Source organism: Pongo abelii, chromosome 3, assembly GCF_028885655.2.
Source record: "Pongo abelii isolate AG06213 chromosome 3, NHGRI_mPonAbe1-v2.0_pri, whole genome shotgun sequence".
In the NCBI taxonomy this organism is placed as follows: Eukaryota; Metazoa; Chordata; class Mammalia; order Primates; family Hominidae; genus Pongo; species Pongo abelii.
In genome coordinates, this window is record NC_071988.2 from 143,799,384 (window position 1) to 143,819,148 (window position 19,765).

The 19,765-nt window shown below is 34.4% G+C and overlaps 1 protein-coding gene across 32 annotated transcripts in view; it reads left to right on the top strand.

Annotated features, from left to right (window-relative positions):
- The window catches only part of BLTP1 (bridge-like lipid transfer protein family member 1), a 212,512-nt gene that overhangs the window by 119,398 nt on the left and 73,349 nt on the right, over positions 1-19,765 (top strand). For 28 of the 32 annotated variants that reach the window (XM_063723629.1, XM_063723632.1, XM_054554440.2 and 25 more), the window contains 6 exons: positions 1,122-1,215; positions 2,755-2,805; positions 7,718-7,924; positions 9,463-9,701; positions 14,468-14,712; positions 16,977-17,082. In XM_063723629.1, the coding sequence (XP_063579699.1) occupies positions 1,122-1,215; positions 2,755-2,805; positions 7,718-7,924; positions 9,463-9,701; positions 14,468-14,712; positions 16,977-17,082 (942 nt within the window). The remainder of the gene's footprint in view (positions 1-1,121; positions 1,216-2,754; positions 2,806-7,717; positions 7,925-9,462; positions 9,702-14,467; positions 14,713-16,976; positions 17,083-19,765) is intronic. The other 4 variants (XM_063723642.1, XM_063723644.1, XM_063723649.1 and 1 more) reach the window with 1 other exon arrangement.

Genomic DNA, 19,765 nt, shown 5'->3' on the forward strand with positions numbered 1-19,765 from the left:
ACTTACTTTGAACCTACTTTTAGTTATATACCCTTCTTTACCTGTTTTGTACCCTGAACATTTATTATTTACTCAAAAACTAATTTTAAATTTGAGGATTATGTACTTGGGATTGACATGGTGAACCACACACACGGTTCTCTGAAAAAATTAGATGGACTGACTGTAAATTGCTAAGAAAAATACAAACACATCAGCCTTCCTTGGAAATATCACAAAGGATATAAACAATACATAAACGCTCAGATATCTAAGTTGATATTAAAAAAATAAAAAAAAAGTTGTCAGTTTTTTCATCTGTTTAGCCAAAGTTAAGAATGACCATACTCATTTTTGGTGAGAATTAGAGAAATGGACATTTTCATTCACTTTTAAATTGATATAAATTGTTTTAACCTGCCTGAAGGTTAATTTAATAGCTTTTATCAGTAGTCTTTAGAGCACATTTATCTTTTGACTCAGCAATTCGAGGTCTGCAAACCTAGGTATAAGAAATGATCAGAATTGTGTGAAAAGATATCTGTACAAAGAAGCAGCCAAGTGTCTGGCATTAAAGAATTGGTTATTCTTATAAACATATGCCAGTTTACAATTTGCCCATTAAAATTATACTGCAGAATTTATTAATACGAACAATAATGCTAAATGAAAAAAGTAGGCAAAATTGGTTATGTGATTTCATTTTTTTAAGTAATTAAAATATTTATACCCTCCATTAAAATCACAGGAATTATACGGACCAAGAGTGCTGGTTTATGTGGTTTCTTTTTCCTATTTTTAAAAATTTTCCAACTTTTCTGCAGTGTAAGTATTATTTCTGAGATGTAAAATGCCATTAGGCTATGTAATGCCAGTAGACTAATGCAGGAATGGCATATTGAAGTGTATATTTTGCATTATTGCAATTTTGACATTTAATATTTCTGTATGTATTAAATGCAGAGAAATGAAAAACTAAGGAAATTTTTTAAAAAGTAGCTCTGAAATAGTTGAACAAAATTTACCATAACTTTAAAATTATCTTTTGCTACTGAATATATTATGAATAAAATGTAATTTTAATATGAAATGCAAGTATCTTATATCCAGAATTCAAATAAATATTTTTTCTCATATTTAAGATGTTTTACATCAAAAGATGACTGAGACTTGTGCTACTGCTCATATTGGTGGGGTTAATATTGTGCTGCTTGAAGGGATTACACCAAATATACAGTAAGTATATCAGTTTTTATTTTCTTACACTTATAGTTTTAGACAAAACTGGAAATTCTTTGGATAAACATGCTGAATTTTGAGGTTTGTATATACAATATCAGTTCCCAGATACTGAGAATCCTGACTGTCATTAAGAATATCACCAAATAAAATATTTTAGAAATATACTTTTTGTCTTTCTAAAATTGGTGGTATATACCTTCATTCCTAACTTCCATTCAGCAGAGCAGTTTCATGTTAACTACAAAACAGCCTTTGATAATTTAGGTCAGATTTTCAGAATTTGCTCTTCCTTAATATTATGACTAGTTAATGTTGTGCTACTGTTATCCTGTAACGCATCCAACATGACTAAATAGAGGATTTGGTTCAGTGTTATAAAAATTAAGTATTAGTCCTAGATTGACTAAGAAGTATGATATGTTATAGCTCTAATAACATTTTAAAAATCTGAATAATGTGATAGCTACCTTGGGGAGTATTTCCTGAAATGGATGTTTATTAATGGGCCATAGCTTTCTGCAATGAGTTTTGGCTAAAATCAGCAACCTCAGACAGGGCCCATTCTCAAGACTTCCTGGAGACTGTCTGAGTTCGGTTTGGACCTATAAGTGTGGAACTAAAGACTGTATATTTCATAATAGCTGCCTACTATTCAGATCACATTTCCTAAGAAGTCTTTTCAAGAAAGGCAGGAAATTCCGGTGGTTGTGAGAGATGAGATCTTTTTTTGTTCATTCAATATAGGAGAAGGGGTTATTATTATGTATTAATTATAATATTATTAAGTGCCTACTGTGGGCCAGAAGCCTCACCTAGATTATTATATTTAATCTTCACTGCAATTTTGGGAACCGGGGTGGTCTTATCTACCTTTACAGAACAATAATTTGAGGTTCAGAAAGATCAACATAGTGCCTAAAATACTTAATATAGTCAGTAAGAAGAGATGCCTGAATCTATACTCTTTCCACCTTATGATGCTTCTACTGAAAGTCATAGACCATGGATTCCACGATTCCTTCATTTACTCTAAATTTGAAGTACCATGGGTACTTTACCTTCAGAAAGTAAACTAAATTTCTTTAGGTGTCCCATGAGTTTTATTTAGTCTATCCTCCTGGATCTCTTCTCTTCATTATTTGTTATCTCTTAAGAGAAGGGCTTCCAATAGTCTTTAACCTTGCAAAACATAATGTTTATAGAACAGATTTTTGATAAAGTATTATATAGCTGATATTTCTTGCTCTTTTTTTCCCCAAGTAAAGATCCCTTAACTGTTTTATTTGAAAAATAAAAGTTATTTATTAGTTACTGCCAAACTCTTAGTGTATTCTTTGGTATTTCATTTTCAATTGCAATGAAAAGGAAATGGAATGGAAAAAAATAGTTCAAATGGTACTTTAAAGGAACATTTTAAGAGTGGGAAATTAGAAAAGCTTTCCAGATGATTGGTCATATTGTAACTAATTTGTGCATGAATGTTTATTTGCCTCCTTTTTGTTTTCCTGCTTTCTCTTGACTCTTCATCTGTAGACTGGAGGATTTTCCTACATCTCCTACAAGTACAGCCAAACAAGAGTTTCTGTATGTCATATTATTCTTTTTCATGGCTTTGTGATTACTGTAGTATTGAATAGTTTTTAAAATATTTAAATTTTTTTCATGGCTGTGAATTATTTAGTTATTGTTTTGTAGCTGTAATATAGCCCCTTTTATATAATAGATTAAAGCTTACTGGTAATCAAGGAAAACACAGGTAAGGGCTGCTTTTTTGGTAATTCATACCTTGTCTGTTGTTGACAAGTTGTAACACTGTAGTTGTGTGTTGCTTGTGCCTTTTCAGACATGTTACTATTAAAATTTCTATGATCAAAGTACTTAATTTTTGATATGATAATGGAAGCTTAAAAAATTCACTTTGCAAGAAAGAGTTTTCACTAATTGTAGAAATAATTATTAAAACACTAATAAAACATCTGTACTTCTCAGCCTTATAATTCTGTATTTAAGATGGGGAGAGTTGACTGCTCTGTTAATAGATTTTAATGGCCTTTACTATATGTAAATATGTGTTTAGTTTCATTCAATAGATGAATGCTATTCACATCTAGAGAGCCATTTGCATGTCAGCACCATCTGGGTGTGTTCTGGCTTATGTTGAAACTGAACTTGAAATGTTGGTGTTAAACAATGGTTTTAATTATTATAATGTTATAAATGATTCAAAATTCAGTAAGTAGTCAGCATTTCAGAGCCTACCTTCATGCTGACTAGGCCAATTCCGTAAACTACTGCCTGCACCCTCCGGTGATCATCTCCGAGAAATAGTGTCTTGTGGAAGAAAAAAGTGTATTTCTCTAGTAATTGGTTTTGAATTTTATGTAATACCTAGATTTTACTGTTTATAAACATTCAAGACCTCTGATAGAGCTTTGCGTTTATCCTAATAAAAGTTAAATGTGATGAACTGGTTCTTCATATCTTTGAGACTATAAACAATTGGCAAATTTTCTGCAGCCCAGCAGAGATTAATGTATGTAAACTGGCCTGTAATTAATATGAAATATGTATTTTGTGTATTTTGCCAAATTTAGTGATTGTCAAGAATCATTTGCCCATTTGAAGGATCACATTTATATTAGAAGTTATTGGAGCCAACGTGGGAGGATTGCTTGAGGCCAGGAGTTTGAGACCAGTCTGAGCAACATAATGAGACCCTGTCTCTACAAAAAATTTAAAAACAAATTAGCTGGGCATGGTGGCATGCCTCTGTAGTCCCAGCCACTTGAGAGACTGAGTTGGGAGGATCACTTGAGCCCAAGAGGTCCAGGCTGTAGTGAGCTATGATGGTGTCACTGCACTCCAGCCTGGGCAACAACGAGACCCCATCTTTAAAAAACAAATAATGTGTGTGAGGGTGTGTGTATGTGTCAAACACTACTTCATTATGGCTTCTACATAAATGTCCTATCATATGCTATCTGTGGAATTCCACAGTTGTAGTGGTAGAAGTCATTCTTTTGCTTTACTTCTTTCTGCTCTTTCATTTCACAAATATTTGGCAAGTGTCTATTTTAATCTCCCAGGAACTGTTCTAGGCATTGGAAAGAGCAAAAGAAATCAAGAAAGATCATATCTTTGCTTTATATCTGTACTAGTAATTAAAGGATACCAATTCTTAACTAAAAGTAATAGCCTTGCTCATTATGAATCAGACTTTTATCATTTGTTTACCACTCACTGAAAATGAAAAGCAGAAAATGCAAGTTACACTTCCTCCTTCCTATCAATTTCTTGTAACATAGTGGATGATTGTTATTCGAATTTCTTTGACTCCCTAATTAGATTTTAAGAAGTATAGTGAATATTTTTTTCTTTTCATATTTAGTGTCTGTATAGTGGTTGTACAGATCTCTAAAATAAGGTGGAGAAGAAAAGAGTTCTGAATGGGGGTAAAATAAAAAGTGGAATGTTGTGTGTCTGTTTTTACTTACATGTGAGAATATACTTATTTTCTTCTATAGATTCTTCCTATTAAAGAAATTAAACACTATTCAGTGCAAATAGCATAAAATAAATATATTAATATTTTTAGATAACATTGTTTCTTCAGTGTATAAACACATGAAAATTTTTAAGTCGTTTTAGTTCATTCAGTTATGAGGGGGCTTCACAAACTGTGGAAAATGGAATTGAAGATATTAAAAAAACAAACTTTATTTCCCAACATGAGCTCCATCAAATTCAAGACACTTTTCTAATCAGTGATACCAGCCATTTATTCCTTCGCTAATGAACAGAGGGTCCCATGACAACGCAGTCTTTTTTACGTTATTAACTGAAGAGAAATGGGCACCCTTTAATTTTTTTTTTTTTTTGAAATTAGGAAACAAAGTCAGAAGGAGCCAAATTAAGACTGTGAAATGGATGCCTACTGATTTCCCATCAAAACTCTTAACAGAATTGCTCTTGTTTGACAAGAGGAATGAGCGAGAGCATTGTTGTGGTGGAGGACTGGTAAAGCTTTGCTGAGCATTTTTCTAGTAAAGCTAGGGCTACCTTTCTGAAATCACTGTCTTAATAAGCAGATGTTATCATTCTTTGGCCCTCAAGAAAGTCAACAAGCAAAATGCCTTGAGCATCCCAAAAAACTGTTGCCGTGACCTTTGCTTTTGACTTGTCCACTTTTATCTGCTCCCCATGCTGGAGTGCAGTGGTGCAATCTCAGCTCACTGTAATCTCCGTCTCCTGGGTTCAAGCAATCCTCCCACCTCATCCTCCCAAGTAGCAGGGACTGCAGGTATGTGCAACCGTACCCAGCTAATTTTTGTATTTTTTCTAGAGTTGGGTTTTTTCCATGTTGCCCAGTCTGATTTCAAACTCCTGAGCTCAAGTGATTTGCTCACCTCACTTTCTCAAAGTGTTGGGATTACAGGTGTGAACCACCATGCCCAGCCATGACTGGTCTGCTTTTGATTTGACTGGACCACTGCCACTTCTTTGTAGCCATTGCTTTGATTGTACTTTAGTTTTAGTATTGTACTGGTAAAGCCATGTTTAATCTCCTGTTACAATTCTTTGAAGAAATGCTTCAGGATCTTAATCTCACTTGTTTAAAATTTCCATTGAAAGCTCTACTTTTGTTTAGAGTTGATCTGGGAGCAATGGTTTTGGCACCCATTGAGTGGAAAAGTTTGCTCAACTTTGATTTTTTAGTCAGAATTGTGTAAGCTGAATCAATTGAAGCTGTCTATGGTGTTGGCTGTTTCTTGTGCTGTTAATTGTTGGTCCTCTTCAGTTAGGCACAAAGAAGATAAAATTTTTCCTTGCAAATTGATACTTGGTTTGCCACTGTGGGCTTCATCAACATTGTCTTGTCCCTTCTTGAGTTATCCATTTGTAAACTGCTGATTGCTTTGGGATATTATCCCCAAAGGCTTTTTATAAAGCATCAATGATTTTGCTATAATTCGCCCAAACTTCACCATAAACTTGATGCTTTTTTTTTTCCTGTGTGCCATTCTTTTTTTATTTTATTTTATTATTATTATACTTTAAGTTTTAGGGTACGTGTGCACAATGTGCAGGTTAGTTACATATGTATACATGTGCCATGTTGGTGTGCTGCACCCATTAACTCGTCATTTAGCATTAGGTATATCTCCTAATGCTATCCCTCCCCCCTCCCCCCACCCCACAACAGTCCCGGGAGTGTGATGTTTCCCTTCCTGTGTCCACGTGGTCTCATTGTTCAATTCCCACCTATGAGTGAGAACATGCAGTGTTTGGTTTTTTGTCCTTGCAATAGTTTACTGAGAATGATGATTTCCAATTTCACCCATGTCCCTACAAAGGACATGAACTCATCATTTTTTATGGCTGCATAGTATTCCATGATGTGTATGTGCCACATATTCTTAATCCAGTCTATCATTGTTGGACATTTGGGTTGGTTCCAAGTCTTTGCTATTGTGAATAGTGCCGCAATAAACATACTTGTGCATGTGTCTTTATAGCAGCATGATTTATAGTCCTTTGGGTATATACCCAGTAATGGGATGACTGGGTCAAATGGTATTTCTACTTCTAGATCCCTGAGGAATCGCCACACTGACTTCCACAGTGGTTGAACTAGTTTATAGTCCCACCAACAGTGTAAAAGTGTTCCTATTTCTCCACATCCTCTCCAGCACCTGTTGTTTCCTGACTTTTTAATGATTGCCATTCTAACTGGTGTGAGATGGTATCTCATTGTGGTTTTGATTTGCATTTCTCTGATGGCCAGTGATGGTGAGCATTTTTTCATGTGTTTTTTGGCTGCATAAATGTCTTCTTTTGAGAAGTGTCTGTTCATGTCCTTCACCCACTTTTTGATGGGGTTGTTTGTTTTTTTCTTGTAAATTTGTTTGAGTTCATTGTAGATTCTGGATATTAGCCCTTTGTCAGATGAGTAGGTTGTGAAAATTTTCTCCCATTTTGTAGGTTGCCTGTTCACTCTGATGGTAGTTTCTTTTGCTGTGCAGAAGCTCTTTAGTTTAATTAGATCCCATTTGTCAATTTTGGCTTTTGTTGCCATTGCTTTTGGTGTTTTAGACATGAAGTCCTTGCCCATGCCTATGTCCCGAATGGTAATGCCTAGGTTTTCTTCTAGGGTTTTTATGGTTTTAGGTCTAATGATAAACTTGATGCTTGTTCTTGCTTCAATTTTAGCAGAATTCATGTTGTTTTGATGGGGGCTCTGTCAAACTGATGTCTTATCCTTCTTGGTACTTTAAAGAAGATCCTGTTCACATGTTTTAACAAGTGAATATGAGTTTATTTTGGTGCAAAATAATTCTGAAATCTACACGTAGTTTTTTTATAATACACATTTTCCATGAACTTTTTGAAGACCTCTCAAATTCATAAGTATTTTTCTTGCTCTCAATATTTTTTCAAAATTTCTGTTTACTTGGCTATTGGCTGTGTTTTAATAGTCTTCTTTCTCTATTGATAGAACTGTAGTGAAATGTAGTATTGCCAAGTCCCAAGCCCTCTACAGTGCCCAAAGAGGGCTGAAGACAAACAATGCTGCTGTGTTCAAAGTAGGAGCTATCAGCATCAACATTCCTCAGCACCCTGCCACCTTACATAGCATGATGGTTCGAAGTTCTCACCAACTATCTAAACAAATCTCAGACCTAATCAGACAACCTTCTACAGCGTAAGTTATTTGTTCACATTCTGCGATTCCATATACTACCTCAGGGTATTCTTTGCTGCATTAACAAAAGTTTGGAGGGAGATGAAGGGTTACTTCTAAGTATTGACTATTATGGACAGTGGAGCAAGAGGAGAGTAGCCAGTTGTGATCATGTGAGAATGACTTTTGATAGCATTAAAGTACAGTGTCATCAATGCAATTGTCAGTGTTCCATATTGCATAAACAAAGCTTCAGAGATCCTAGAGATTTGTTGGGTATTGTAAGGGGTACTAATAAAAAGCAAATTGATGAATTCCAGGACCATGTCAATCCTTGTTTACTTTGAATTCATTGGAAATTTATGACTGCACAGGTTTAAGAAAGTATAGCAGTGGTCATTTATGTCCCAAGGCAGCATTTGACCATGCCACATAAATGTTTTAAAGGGCAGTAAATTTGAGCATTAACCTTTATTCCCTATGTCTATAGCCTTTGTTCATGCATCTTCACTGCTGAGCCTTATTCCTGGTCTCCAAAAACTATAACTAATAAAAATACGTGGTGGCAGGCATCTGTAATCCCAACTACTTGGGAGGCTGAGGCAGGAGAATCGCTTGAACCCAGGAGGCAGAGGTTGCAGTGAGCCAAGATTGTACCATTGCACTCCAGCCTGGGCAACAAGAACAAAATTCCATCTAAAAAAAAAAAATACATGTAAAAGGTTAAAAACTTGTCTTACGTTTTATTTCCCACATCCTATAAGTGGGAAAACATTAGTGTGTCTTTTGAAGGTACGTCAAAGCTGATTTTTCCAATTATTCTATCTAAATCTTTAATTCTGATACAATGTTTAATCATGGCTGAAGCTGACTAAGTAGTAAAAATGTAAATGTTTTTCCTCTGAATAGAAATATGGAATCCAGAGTGTATACTTAAATTTACTTTTAAAATGCTCCAAAGAGCCTTTCCTTACTATAGTATCAGTAGAGTGTAGCAGTTGAAAAATCAGACCCTGGAGTCAGACTGATTGGGTTCAAATCCTAGTTTCAGCACTCTAGCTATGCTTCCTCATTTGCAACGTGGAGACAATAGTACCTGCTTATTAAAGTGAGATAAATGAGACAAAGCACACAATGCACTAAGAACAGTATCTGGCACTCAAATTATTATTATTGTTATTGTTGGGGTTGGGGTTGTCATTCTTAACAGTGGTAGTAGTGGTGGCAATAATATCAATAGTAGTGTGTAATAGTTAAGTCATAGAGTTTGGAATCAGACAAATCTGAGTTTAAATCCCAGTTTTGTAATAATGATAAGAATCACCTTCGCAGTATAACATTCTAGGAGTCTTATATTGTTATTACTTTTTCTGGTCTACTTTTCCATATCATCATTGTTCAACAGCTGTTTTAGAAAGTCTGAATATGATCTGATATTGGAAAGAAAACATCTATTCACAGTATATATTTGCTATTTTTCATTGAGAAATCCCGTGATTTTCTACAATAAAATGGTACGTCCTGTGTTTATTTTTTAATTATTTTTTTTTGCTTTCTAGCCCACAGCCTGTAAAAGAAGATATTGCAACCCCACTACCTTCTGAAAAAACCCCAACAAGCGTTAATCAAACTCCTGTTGAAACAAATGAATTTCCTCAGCTACCAGAAGGCTTAGAAAAGAAGCCTATTGTTCTTAAATTCAGTGCCATGTTGGATGGTATAGCCATTGGAGCAGCACTTTTACCATCTCTGAAAGCAGAATACAAGATGGGAAGAATGAGAAGTCATGGAATGACAGGTAATATTGAATTCTGAATTCACTCTTAAAATTTATGATTTGTTTGAGAAATTAGTAATATTTTGATAAAAAGGTGAATTTGGTTTTATAGATATTGTAAGTAATTTTGATTATAACATTTAAAATTCATTAATGATGTTCTCTAGTCAAATAAAAATATCAATCCCCCACCCCAAAACCCTGAATGGCCAGAATGAACTCTTTTGAACTCCATAAAATTATTCAACTATGGAGGCCATTTCTCCAATTTAAACTTAGGTTGAATAAATTAACCCATTTCTACATCTATTAAGTTTTTAATAGACTGAATAACTTGGTTTATTTTCACGTTGGGTTCAATTTAGCTCAAATCAGGGGTCATTTGATTTCTTCAAAACAACTAATTCTGTATGGTTTTGTGACCCTGATATTAATATATCCTATCTCAAAATTCCTTGCTTTTAATATTTATGAAATTTATCATGTATACAAAGCATGTAAATTATACATATACATATTTTAAAGAATAATTAAGTACTGTGAACTCACCAACCCACAATATAGCCTAAGAATTGGCACATTACCAATACTTTGAAGCCTTCTTTGGCCGGGCGCAGTGGCTCACACCTGTAATCCCAGTACTTTGGGAGGCTGAGGCGGGTGGATGACCTGAGGTCAGGACTTCAAGACCAGCCTGGAAAACATAGCAAAACCCCATCTCTGTTAAAAATACAAAAATTAGCTGGGCATGGTGGCAGGCGCCTGTAATCCCAGCTACTCAGGAAGCTGAGGCAAGAGAATCGCTTGAATCTGGGAGGCGGAGGTTACAGTGAGCTGAGAGTGTGCCACTGCACTCCAGCCTTGGCAACAGAGTGAGACTTCATCTCAAAAAAAAAGGCAGTCTTCACTTTTCATGGAATTACTACTATCATGAATTTTGTCTTACCCATTCTTTTGCTTTCCCATATGGTTTTACCATGTATGTATATACTCATAAATGATTTAAAGTTTGCTTTTAGCTATTTTGAACTTTGTTTATATGGAATCTCACATTTTTTAACTAGGAATTTTTTTTATTCGACTAAGAGCTCCTTACGAGTTTATATATATAAAATGCCAGTTGATGGTTCTTTTTTTTTTTGCTCACTTTACCATTGAGTCATTTGTATTTTTCTTGATTCGCAATAATTCTTCATAAATTCTATATATTAACTCTTCGATATCATATGTTTATATGTTGTCACCTAGTTGGAGGCTTATCATTTAACTTTTTCTTTTGATCAGCAGACATTCTTCATTTTCATGTAATTGAATTTACCATTATTTTTCCTGTATGATGTGTATTTTTATGTCCTGAAGAAATGCTTCTCTTCCTAGGATAATAAAGATATTCTGTTACATTTTTTCTTGAATTGAGTTTTGCTATTCATATTTAAGTTTTTAATCTATCTTAATCAATTATTATTGTTCTTAGATTTGGCATGGGGTAGTATATAACCAGTGATCATTGTATATAACCAATGATCTCAGCGTCACTTATTGATTAATTTATTCTTTTTTTTCAGTGGCATATAATCCAAAAATTAGTCACATCTTAAGTGTTATTTTTAATGTGGGAGTCTATTTCTGAGTTTTCTACTCTGTTTCATTGATCTCTTTGTACCAGTATCATGTTGCTGCCTGACTTTTTCTTTTTCAGGAATTGTCCTGGCTGTTTTTGATCCTTCGCTCTTTCATATACGTTGTTTATTTTTATTTTTATTTTTATTTTTTGAGACAGGGTCTCACTTTGTTGCCCAGGCTGGAGGGCAGTGGCATGATCACAGCTCTCTGCAGCCTTGACCTCCTCAAGTGATCCTCCAGTCTCAGCCCTGTGAGTAGCCAGGACTATAGGCATGCACCACCACATCTGGCTAATTTTAAAATTTTTTGTAGAGATGGTGGGATTTCACTGTGTTGTCTAGGCTGGTGTCGAACTCCTGGCCTCAAGCGATCCACCTGCCTTGGTCTCCCAAAGTGCTGGTATTACAGGCATCAGCCACCATGCCTGGCCTCATAAACATTTTAGAATCAGTTTAAGTTCCCTAAAGAAGCCTGTTTAGATTTTTATAGGAACTTAATTGAATCTATAGATTTATTTGGGGAGAAATGACAACTAAACAATATTCAACTTTCCTATTCCTGAGTAAGTCTTATTTTTCTGTTGTTTAGCTTTAATGTTTTTGTATAAAGTTTAAAATTTTTCTACTTAAAGGTTTTTGTGCGTCTTTTACAAGATGTATTTATTTATTTAGATATCTAGGTATCTTGTGGTGTTATAGCTATTACAAATGTTATCTTTTGTAAAATGGCATTTTTCTAAACTGTTGGTAGTCTGTACAAGTGTGCTTGATGCTTTTATGTTAATCTGATACTCAGCAACCACATTAAACTATTATTACCAATAAGTTGTAGATTCTTAGGAGTTTTATCTATAGACAGTCATACTGTTTAAACAGCAAATAATGATACTTTTGTTTCTTTCCAACTTTTATTTCTTTTTCTTGCCTTATTGTGCTTGCCTTGTCCGATTTTCTTAAAGGAATCAACATTACATGAATAAGTCTGATATCTGCTGTAGGTTTCTGCTATCAGATTAAGAAAATGTACTTATTTTCCTTCTATGCTTAAGAGTTTCTATGAAGAATTACTGGTAAATGTAATCAGATACTTTGTTCTGTATCCAATGAAATGAAAATGTATTGTCTCCTTTATTCTGTTAACATAATTTAAAAATATATACATATATGAATATATGCAGACATGTACATATTTATGTAAGTATGTGTATACAGTAGTCCCTGCTTATTCATGTGTTTTGTCTCTTCACGTTTCAGTTACCTATGGTCAACTGTAGTCCAAAAATATTACATACAATAAGATATTTTGAGAGAGACCATATTTACAAAGATATTTACAGAACTTTTGTTACAGTATAACTGTTCTATTTTGTTATTGTTGTTGTTAATCTCTTGTTGTGCCTGATTTATAAATTAAACTTTATCATAGGAGTGTATGTATAGGCAAAGACATATATATATGGTTTGATAACTATCTGTGGTTTCAGGCATCCACTGGGGATCTTAGAACACATCTTCCCCAAATAAAGGGAGATTACTGTATATGTGTACTCCCATCTCTACCATTTTAGGCTTTCTTTATTAAGAGTAATTTTGCTGAACATTTAGACCTTTCTATTACCAGAAAGAGAAGCATTTTAAAGTAAATTTCCAGATTTGGCAGAGTCAGAAGTCTTAGGGCTTCAGATATTAGAGTCCAAGGCTGACAATAAGTTACACACATTTGGTAATTTATTCAGGGCACCCATGAAATACAGGGGTCCACAGAAGCAGCAAGTCAAAAGCCAGATAGGCAGTTTAGGATCCTAGAATAAACATATTGTTAAATATCCAGAGAGATAAGAACCCAAAATTCTTATTGAAATTGAAGGAAAGGGATAAAAACAGTAAAAGAATGACTATACTAGTAATAAGGGATGACTCAGTAACTGAGGCCTAGGATTATTTCAATCTTGGTGTTTTTATTTCTATCTTGGTGTTTTTATTTGGTGGTCTGCTAGCAATAGTAGTGGTGGTAGCGACAGTGGTAGACAGTCCCCACCCCTTGCAGCTTGTAAATGATAGTCAAGGAGTCTCTTGGTTGGAGTAGTGAGAGGAGATCAGGGCAGTCATGACTCATCTGGCCATTCACAGATGCCCCAGTTGGTGAGTGAGCATTTTTCTGTTTTTGGCTAACTCATTCCAGGTGCAAACATTAGTTAATGAATGTAGTGAATGTGACATATAGGAGATGACCCTTGCTTAGTATTTTGAAAAAAAGAGAATTATTTCTGGCTCAGTTGAGAGCAGTAGGGATATATAATAAATTATGTACATAGGCTAAATAGGCAATTTGATGATGTTTGAGTGGAGAGAATTGGTAACGTGCAGAAGAATATCAGTAGATTTTGTTGGTTTGAAAGGAGCATGTGTATGTACATTACATGTGTAAAGGGCAATAACAGATCTTGATTTTAGTAAGGCTTCTCCTCATGCCCTCATAAACAGTTGGAGAAATATGGACTGAATAATAGTAAAGCTGGTATATTTATATTTGTTTGAATAATTATGTGCTAGATTATTGATTTAAGTGTTTAAGGTCAATAGTAAACTAAAATTCATAACATATCCTTATTTGATATATGGTCCCAAGAATAATTATTAAGGTCAAAGAGACATATGTTTGTATAACTTTATACTTTATGAATGTTTCAGTGAGTACAATTTAATTGATTTGGCAATTTTAGCTACTTCCACACTGAATCAGGATCAGTAGACATATTGTTAACTACCTGCTATTCTCTATGAATAAAGCACTGTGTGGACTGGGGAATTTTTTTTTAACTTGATTAATTTTCTTGTTACAATTCTTCTGTAATAAGGGCACTTTATTTCTGTTCTACCTTCTATGAAATAAAGAACATAAGTGTTTTTCTAGTGCCTAACACACTGCCAGTCTTAATAAATAATACTTGCTTAATAATACTGGCTTAATAATACTTGCTGATTGACTTGCATATTTAAAGATAGGGAATATTTTATAAGCAACTTTAAAATATCCTTTCATATATTTCAAGATAGGTTTGGGAATATCCATGCATTTTTCTTAGATACCCTTTTTGGAAAAAGTGAGGAATGAATGAGTGAATGAACACTAGCACAAATAATAACTTTTCTCATTTCTTACAGGTGCACAGACAAGATTTACATTTGAGCTGCCAAATCACAGATTGCGTTTTACTTCAAAAGTTTCTGCCACAGATATGTCAACCATTCCTCCTTCTGCCAGTCTTAACCTTCCTCCTGTTACCATGTCAGGGAAATATATAATGGAAGAACATGATAGTTATTCGGATCAGGTGTGGAGTATAGATGAACTACCTTCTAAACAAGGTTACTATTTACAGGGAAATTATCTACGTTGTGTGGCAGAAGTAAGTTTACTTTAAAATTTTCTTACTCTTCGTAATTTAGGAGTCTTCAATATTTATATGTACCAAAATATGTAGTAATCCAAACTTTTAAGGTAAAGTCTTAAAATTATTTGTTTTCACAGAAGAATTCTATACCAAATCCAGTGTGTGTGTGTGTGTGTGGGTGGGTGTATGTGTGTTTTTGTGTCTGTTAGTCTGACTACCCTGTAGTTTTATTTACACATGCTTTTAAAAATATGTATTAGTTATATATTCCATCTCTGCAATATTTTCATAGTTCAGATGATTATTAAAAGCAAATCGCAGCTAACATTCATTGTGTGCTTTACACGCATTGACTTCTGCAGTGCTTAAGTAAATCCAATGAGGTAGAAATGTTTGTTCTCATTTTGTAAGTGAGCAAACTAAGCCTTAGCAAGGTAACAAATTCATACAGGTATACATAATTATTAAGATAATCTAAAGGTCATATTGAAAGATAAATTAGACTTACAGATTAATTTCTTTACTAAGGTTAAGTTGAAAGTAGTATATCTAATTCCATCATAATTTTTTCACTTTGTATAGCTGTCAAAAGTTTAACAAGCATTTGGACACATTTTTCATTTGATTTGTGGTAAGCAGGTCATCTGTTATTTTCCTAATTTGATATAAACTTGAAGCGAAGTAAACACCTTTCCTTAAGTCTCAAGACCTAGCTATCAACTGAGAGAGGCAGGAGCCACACCTCAGTGGTCTGCCTCCAGACACACTGTTCTGTGTCTCAGTTCACCTTGTCAGTTTGTCAAAAACAGTTGCAACTTTATGAAAAAGCAGTGTGCTATTTGTTTTATAAATTTTGTTCTCCAGAACCTGAAGCATCTATAAAATGCTCTTTGGGTTCTCTGATAGAAATATTATAACTACGGGGGACATATTTAAGTCTGATTTACCTTCTTAGGTCCTGCTTGCCCTGGAACCTCTCTAAGAGTTGGGATTTCTGTGTATGAAAAACAAGTGTACAAAAAAATAGTGTTCAGATTCTAACAAGTCAAAGATTTATTTAAAATATTTTAAAGTGTATCCCACTTGTACTTTCTACTCTGAAAACTAAAAGCCCCAAGCTCTAGTTTAGCAATACTATTATTAATGTTCCATTTAAAAGAAAATACATGAATACAGTGTACTGTATAATTCCTTGCTAATACTAGATATTAGAAAGGTATAAGTTTGTAACGAGGCAGAACACAATCCCAAATTTAGTAAAAAATGTATTTAATTTCAACCATTTCAAAGACTCTAAAATTGCATCCCTCTTAGAGTTGCCTATTTTACTATGGCCTGAAATAAACATACCTGAAAATAGTTTCTGGCAAATTGGTTTATTAACTAATTAGTTTATTAACTAAATTGCCAGAAATTTAATACTTTGTACTAATCATAGGACACAAATTATATTAAACCTTAACTGGGTATCTCTGATGATTTGCTAATTCACTCAAATGTAAGGCTGAGACCCAGAATTTTGTTGGTTTTTATTCATAGCTGCATCCTTAGCACCTAACATGGTACATAGAGTAGACAGTCATTAAATATATATTTGATTAAATAAATCTATTTTTGGCTGGACATAGTGGCTCACACCTGTAATCCCAGCACTTTGGGGGGCCAAAGTGGGCGGATCGCTTGAGGCCAGAAGTTTGAGACCAGCCTGGCCAACATGGTGAAACCCTATCATAGTGGTGGGTGCCCATAGTCCCAGCTACTCAGGAGGCTGAGGCAGGAGAATCGCTTGAACCCAGGAGGTAGAGGTTAGAGTGAGCCAAGATTGCGCCACTGCACTCCAGCCTGGGTGACAGAGCAAGACTCCGTCTCTAAATAAATAAATAAATAAATCTATTTTTACTTAACTCGTCTATGATTCTAAGACCACAAAAGTGGCCATTAAAATGATCATTAAAAGTAAATTTTACTCTAGGAGAAAATTTAATTTCAAAATTAGCAAATTAAATATATAACTTTGATTTGCTCCCCAGACTTCTCATACCTTATTAACTACTGTTATTAAAAAACAAAAAACAAAAACCATTTTGGGAGTGTACTATAATAGTGTCTGGCCAGTAACGTATTAGGAAGGCTGAATATTTTTAACTTTTCTTCAATATATTGATTTCAAATCATATAGAGATAATTATCTCTTTTTCCTCAGTTTAGGGTGATTTATGTAAGAAAAAAGTGTAAAGCTAATGTAATCAGTGTTAATCTAATATGATTTTGTCTGGCAGGTTGGTTCCTTTGAACATAATCTTACAACTGATCTTCTAAACCACTTGGTATTTGTACAGAAAGTGTTCATGAAGGAAGTTAATGAAGTAATACAAAAAGTTTCTGGTAAGATGATCTAGTACCTTATACTATAGGTGTAGGTTTTTATTCTCATTGACCGTGTGATATCCCATATGTCTGTGGTATAAGTGTTGATCCAGCATTTGGATATAGTTGTCAAATAACTCCTAAGAAACTGCATTCCTTTTATGGCTTTTCCACCTACAGTGTTTGCTTATCATTTTTGTCATGTATAATATACACATTTAAGATTCATAAACTTCAGAAAGCTCCTTTATGTTTTACCCTGAAAAAAGAAAAGCTTACAGTATGTCTATTAACCAAATTAATCATACTCATTTGGGAACAACATTTAGATAACTACTAAGATTTCAACCTTTTGTCTATAACAGATGATGGCTATATGCTGGCAGCATGGTAAATTGTCTGTAGAAACCCTCATTATATTTTTGCTTTTCCTCAAGAATAGCTTACAGTTGAGCTTAGTCATTGCTCTACATTTTTCACAAGCTAAAGTATTAGGGAATTAGGGTGAAAAGTTGACTCTGTATAACAGTTCTTAATGCTGAGTATTTTTTGTATGAATGTTATCATGTTAAAAGAATTTTTAAGCCACATCCATAAAGTGGCATCAAAAGGAGTTTCCTTTATGCTCATGGATTAATTCATTCATTTAACAAATTTATGAAGTATCTAGGTATTCAATTACAATTTTGATGAGTTCTGTGAATGACAAGAACAGGGTGCTATGAGTCTGTGTCATAGGAGAAACTAATCTAGTCTAAAGGATCAGAAAAGGCTTCTCAGAAGAAGTCGTATCCCAAAACTTAAGAAAGAAACCTAGTTTGGCAAGAAAGGAGAGGAAGAGAGGATGCAGGCAGAGCATATGTACCAGTATTTGATAAGGGTCTGAAGGAAGACAGTGCTCCTTGGATGAAGGAACTACATTATGTAGCAGCTGTGTGAGCAGCCGGTTTCCTTGATTCTCTTGGGCTAGTTCTGGTTGTATCTGAGGTTCAGGAAGCTACTTAATGATCATATTGAGGAAGCCCTGCAGAGCTGTAGAATTTTACAAGTTAGGTCTTAAAAGATCAGATCATTGGTAGCCATGGAGTTTTTCTGAAAATGGTTGACTAGAAATCATTAAGGAAGAAATAAATATATAGTAAGATTCCTTCTGCCACTGAAGAAGCCTTAACTTGGGAAACATACACAAGTTTTGGTGTGTCCCATTTACCTGGTAAAAATCACATTATGACATTTTTTATGATAGGAAAGTTGTAAGAATATATCAAGCTGGTAAACTTATGAGTTCTAAAGAATATTTTCAAGATGGTTTTATTACTGAAAAAATATAAGCCAGGCATAGTGGCTCACGCCTGTAATCCCAGCACTTTGGGAGGCCGAGGTGGGTGGATCATTAGGTCAGGAGGTCAAGACCATCCTGGCTAACACGGTGAAACCCCATCTCTATTAAAAATACAAAAAATTAGTCTGGCGTGGTGGTGGGTGCCTGTAGTCCCAGCTACTCGGGAGGCTGAGGCAGGAAAATGGCGTGAACCTGGGAGGCGGAGTTTGCAGTGAGCTGAGATGGCGCCACTGTGCTCCAGCCTGGGTGACAGAGCAAGATTCCATCTCAAAAAAAAAAAAAAAAAAAAATATATATATATATACACACACATATATATACACACACACATATATATATACACACATATATATACACATATATATACACATATATACACATATATAATACATATATTATATAACATACTGTATAATAATATATTATATATAATATATAATTTAAAAATAAATAGACTCTTACATGAACTAATCTTGTATTTCTTATGGTAAAAAAACAAGTGTTGTAGAGTTCCTAGTATCAGACTGTCAGGGTAAGCCTCTCTTAAGGTAGTTTTGATTAAAGAGAAAGGCTTAACCTTTAGATTATAGTGAGGAGATGAAAGTATATCCCAAGGTCTATGAAGAATAAGATGGACAAAGAGGACTGGAAATTAATATTTCTAATGATGAAGACTTGCTGTTTACTGTGAGAGAATCAGATGATAGTGAGAAAGGAGTGGCTAGATCTGCTTCTTGAACCATTTCTTTCCGACTTTAGCGACAGCCATGAACCTTGAGAAAATAGCTAAAGTGTAAATCACATATGATTTAGCTGGCAACAGGGCTTGATGGCGCATAGGCATTCAGTTATTCCGTCAAGGCCAAAGAACATAACAGAATATTGAGAGGGAATACTTTGAACCCTTGTAGCTCAAATTTCTCAGTACTCTGATCTCTGTATTGCTTCTTCCCTCTCCCATAATCTTCAGTTATTTTCCTTATTTTTTCTTATATTCTTCATGCTTTTCCATCATGTTACATGTAGTGTTAGGACATTTTCTATTATGTAGGAAGACTAATGTTCATAACAGTCATCAAGTTTGTTAGGAAAATACTTTTTTAAAAAATTGATTACCTTATTTGTCCACGAAGGACTTTCAAGAATGCTTGGGTTTCAGAAAGATGTAAGTAAGCACTGATCAAGTAAACAGAATAGACTGTTTTTAATGTACAGCCATGTACATCAAAAGTACATGTACAGCCATCTTAGAAGCATATAAGGAGGTTACCATCTTAGAATTGGGCCAGGTATATATTTGTTGATAAAGACATAAAATACTGTGCAATTAATGCAAATAATATAATAGCGTCTCTTATG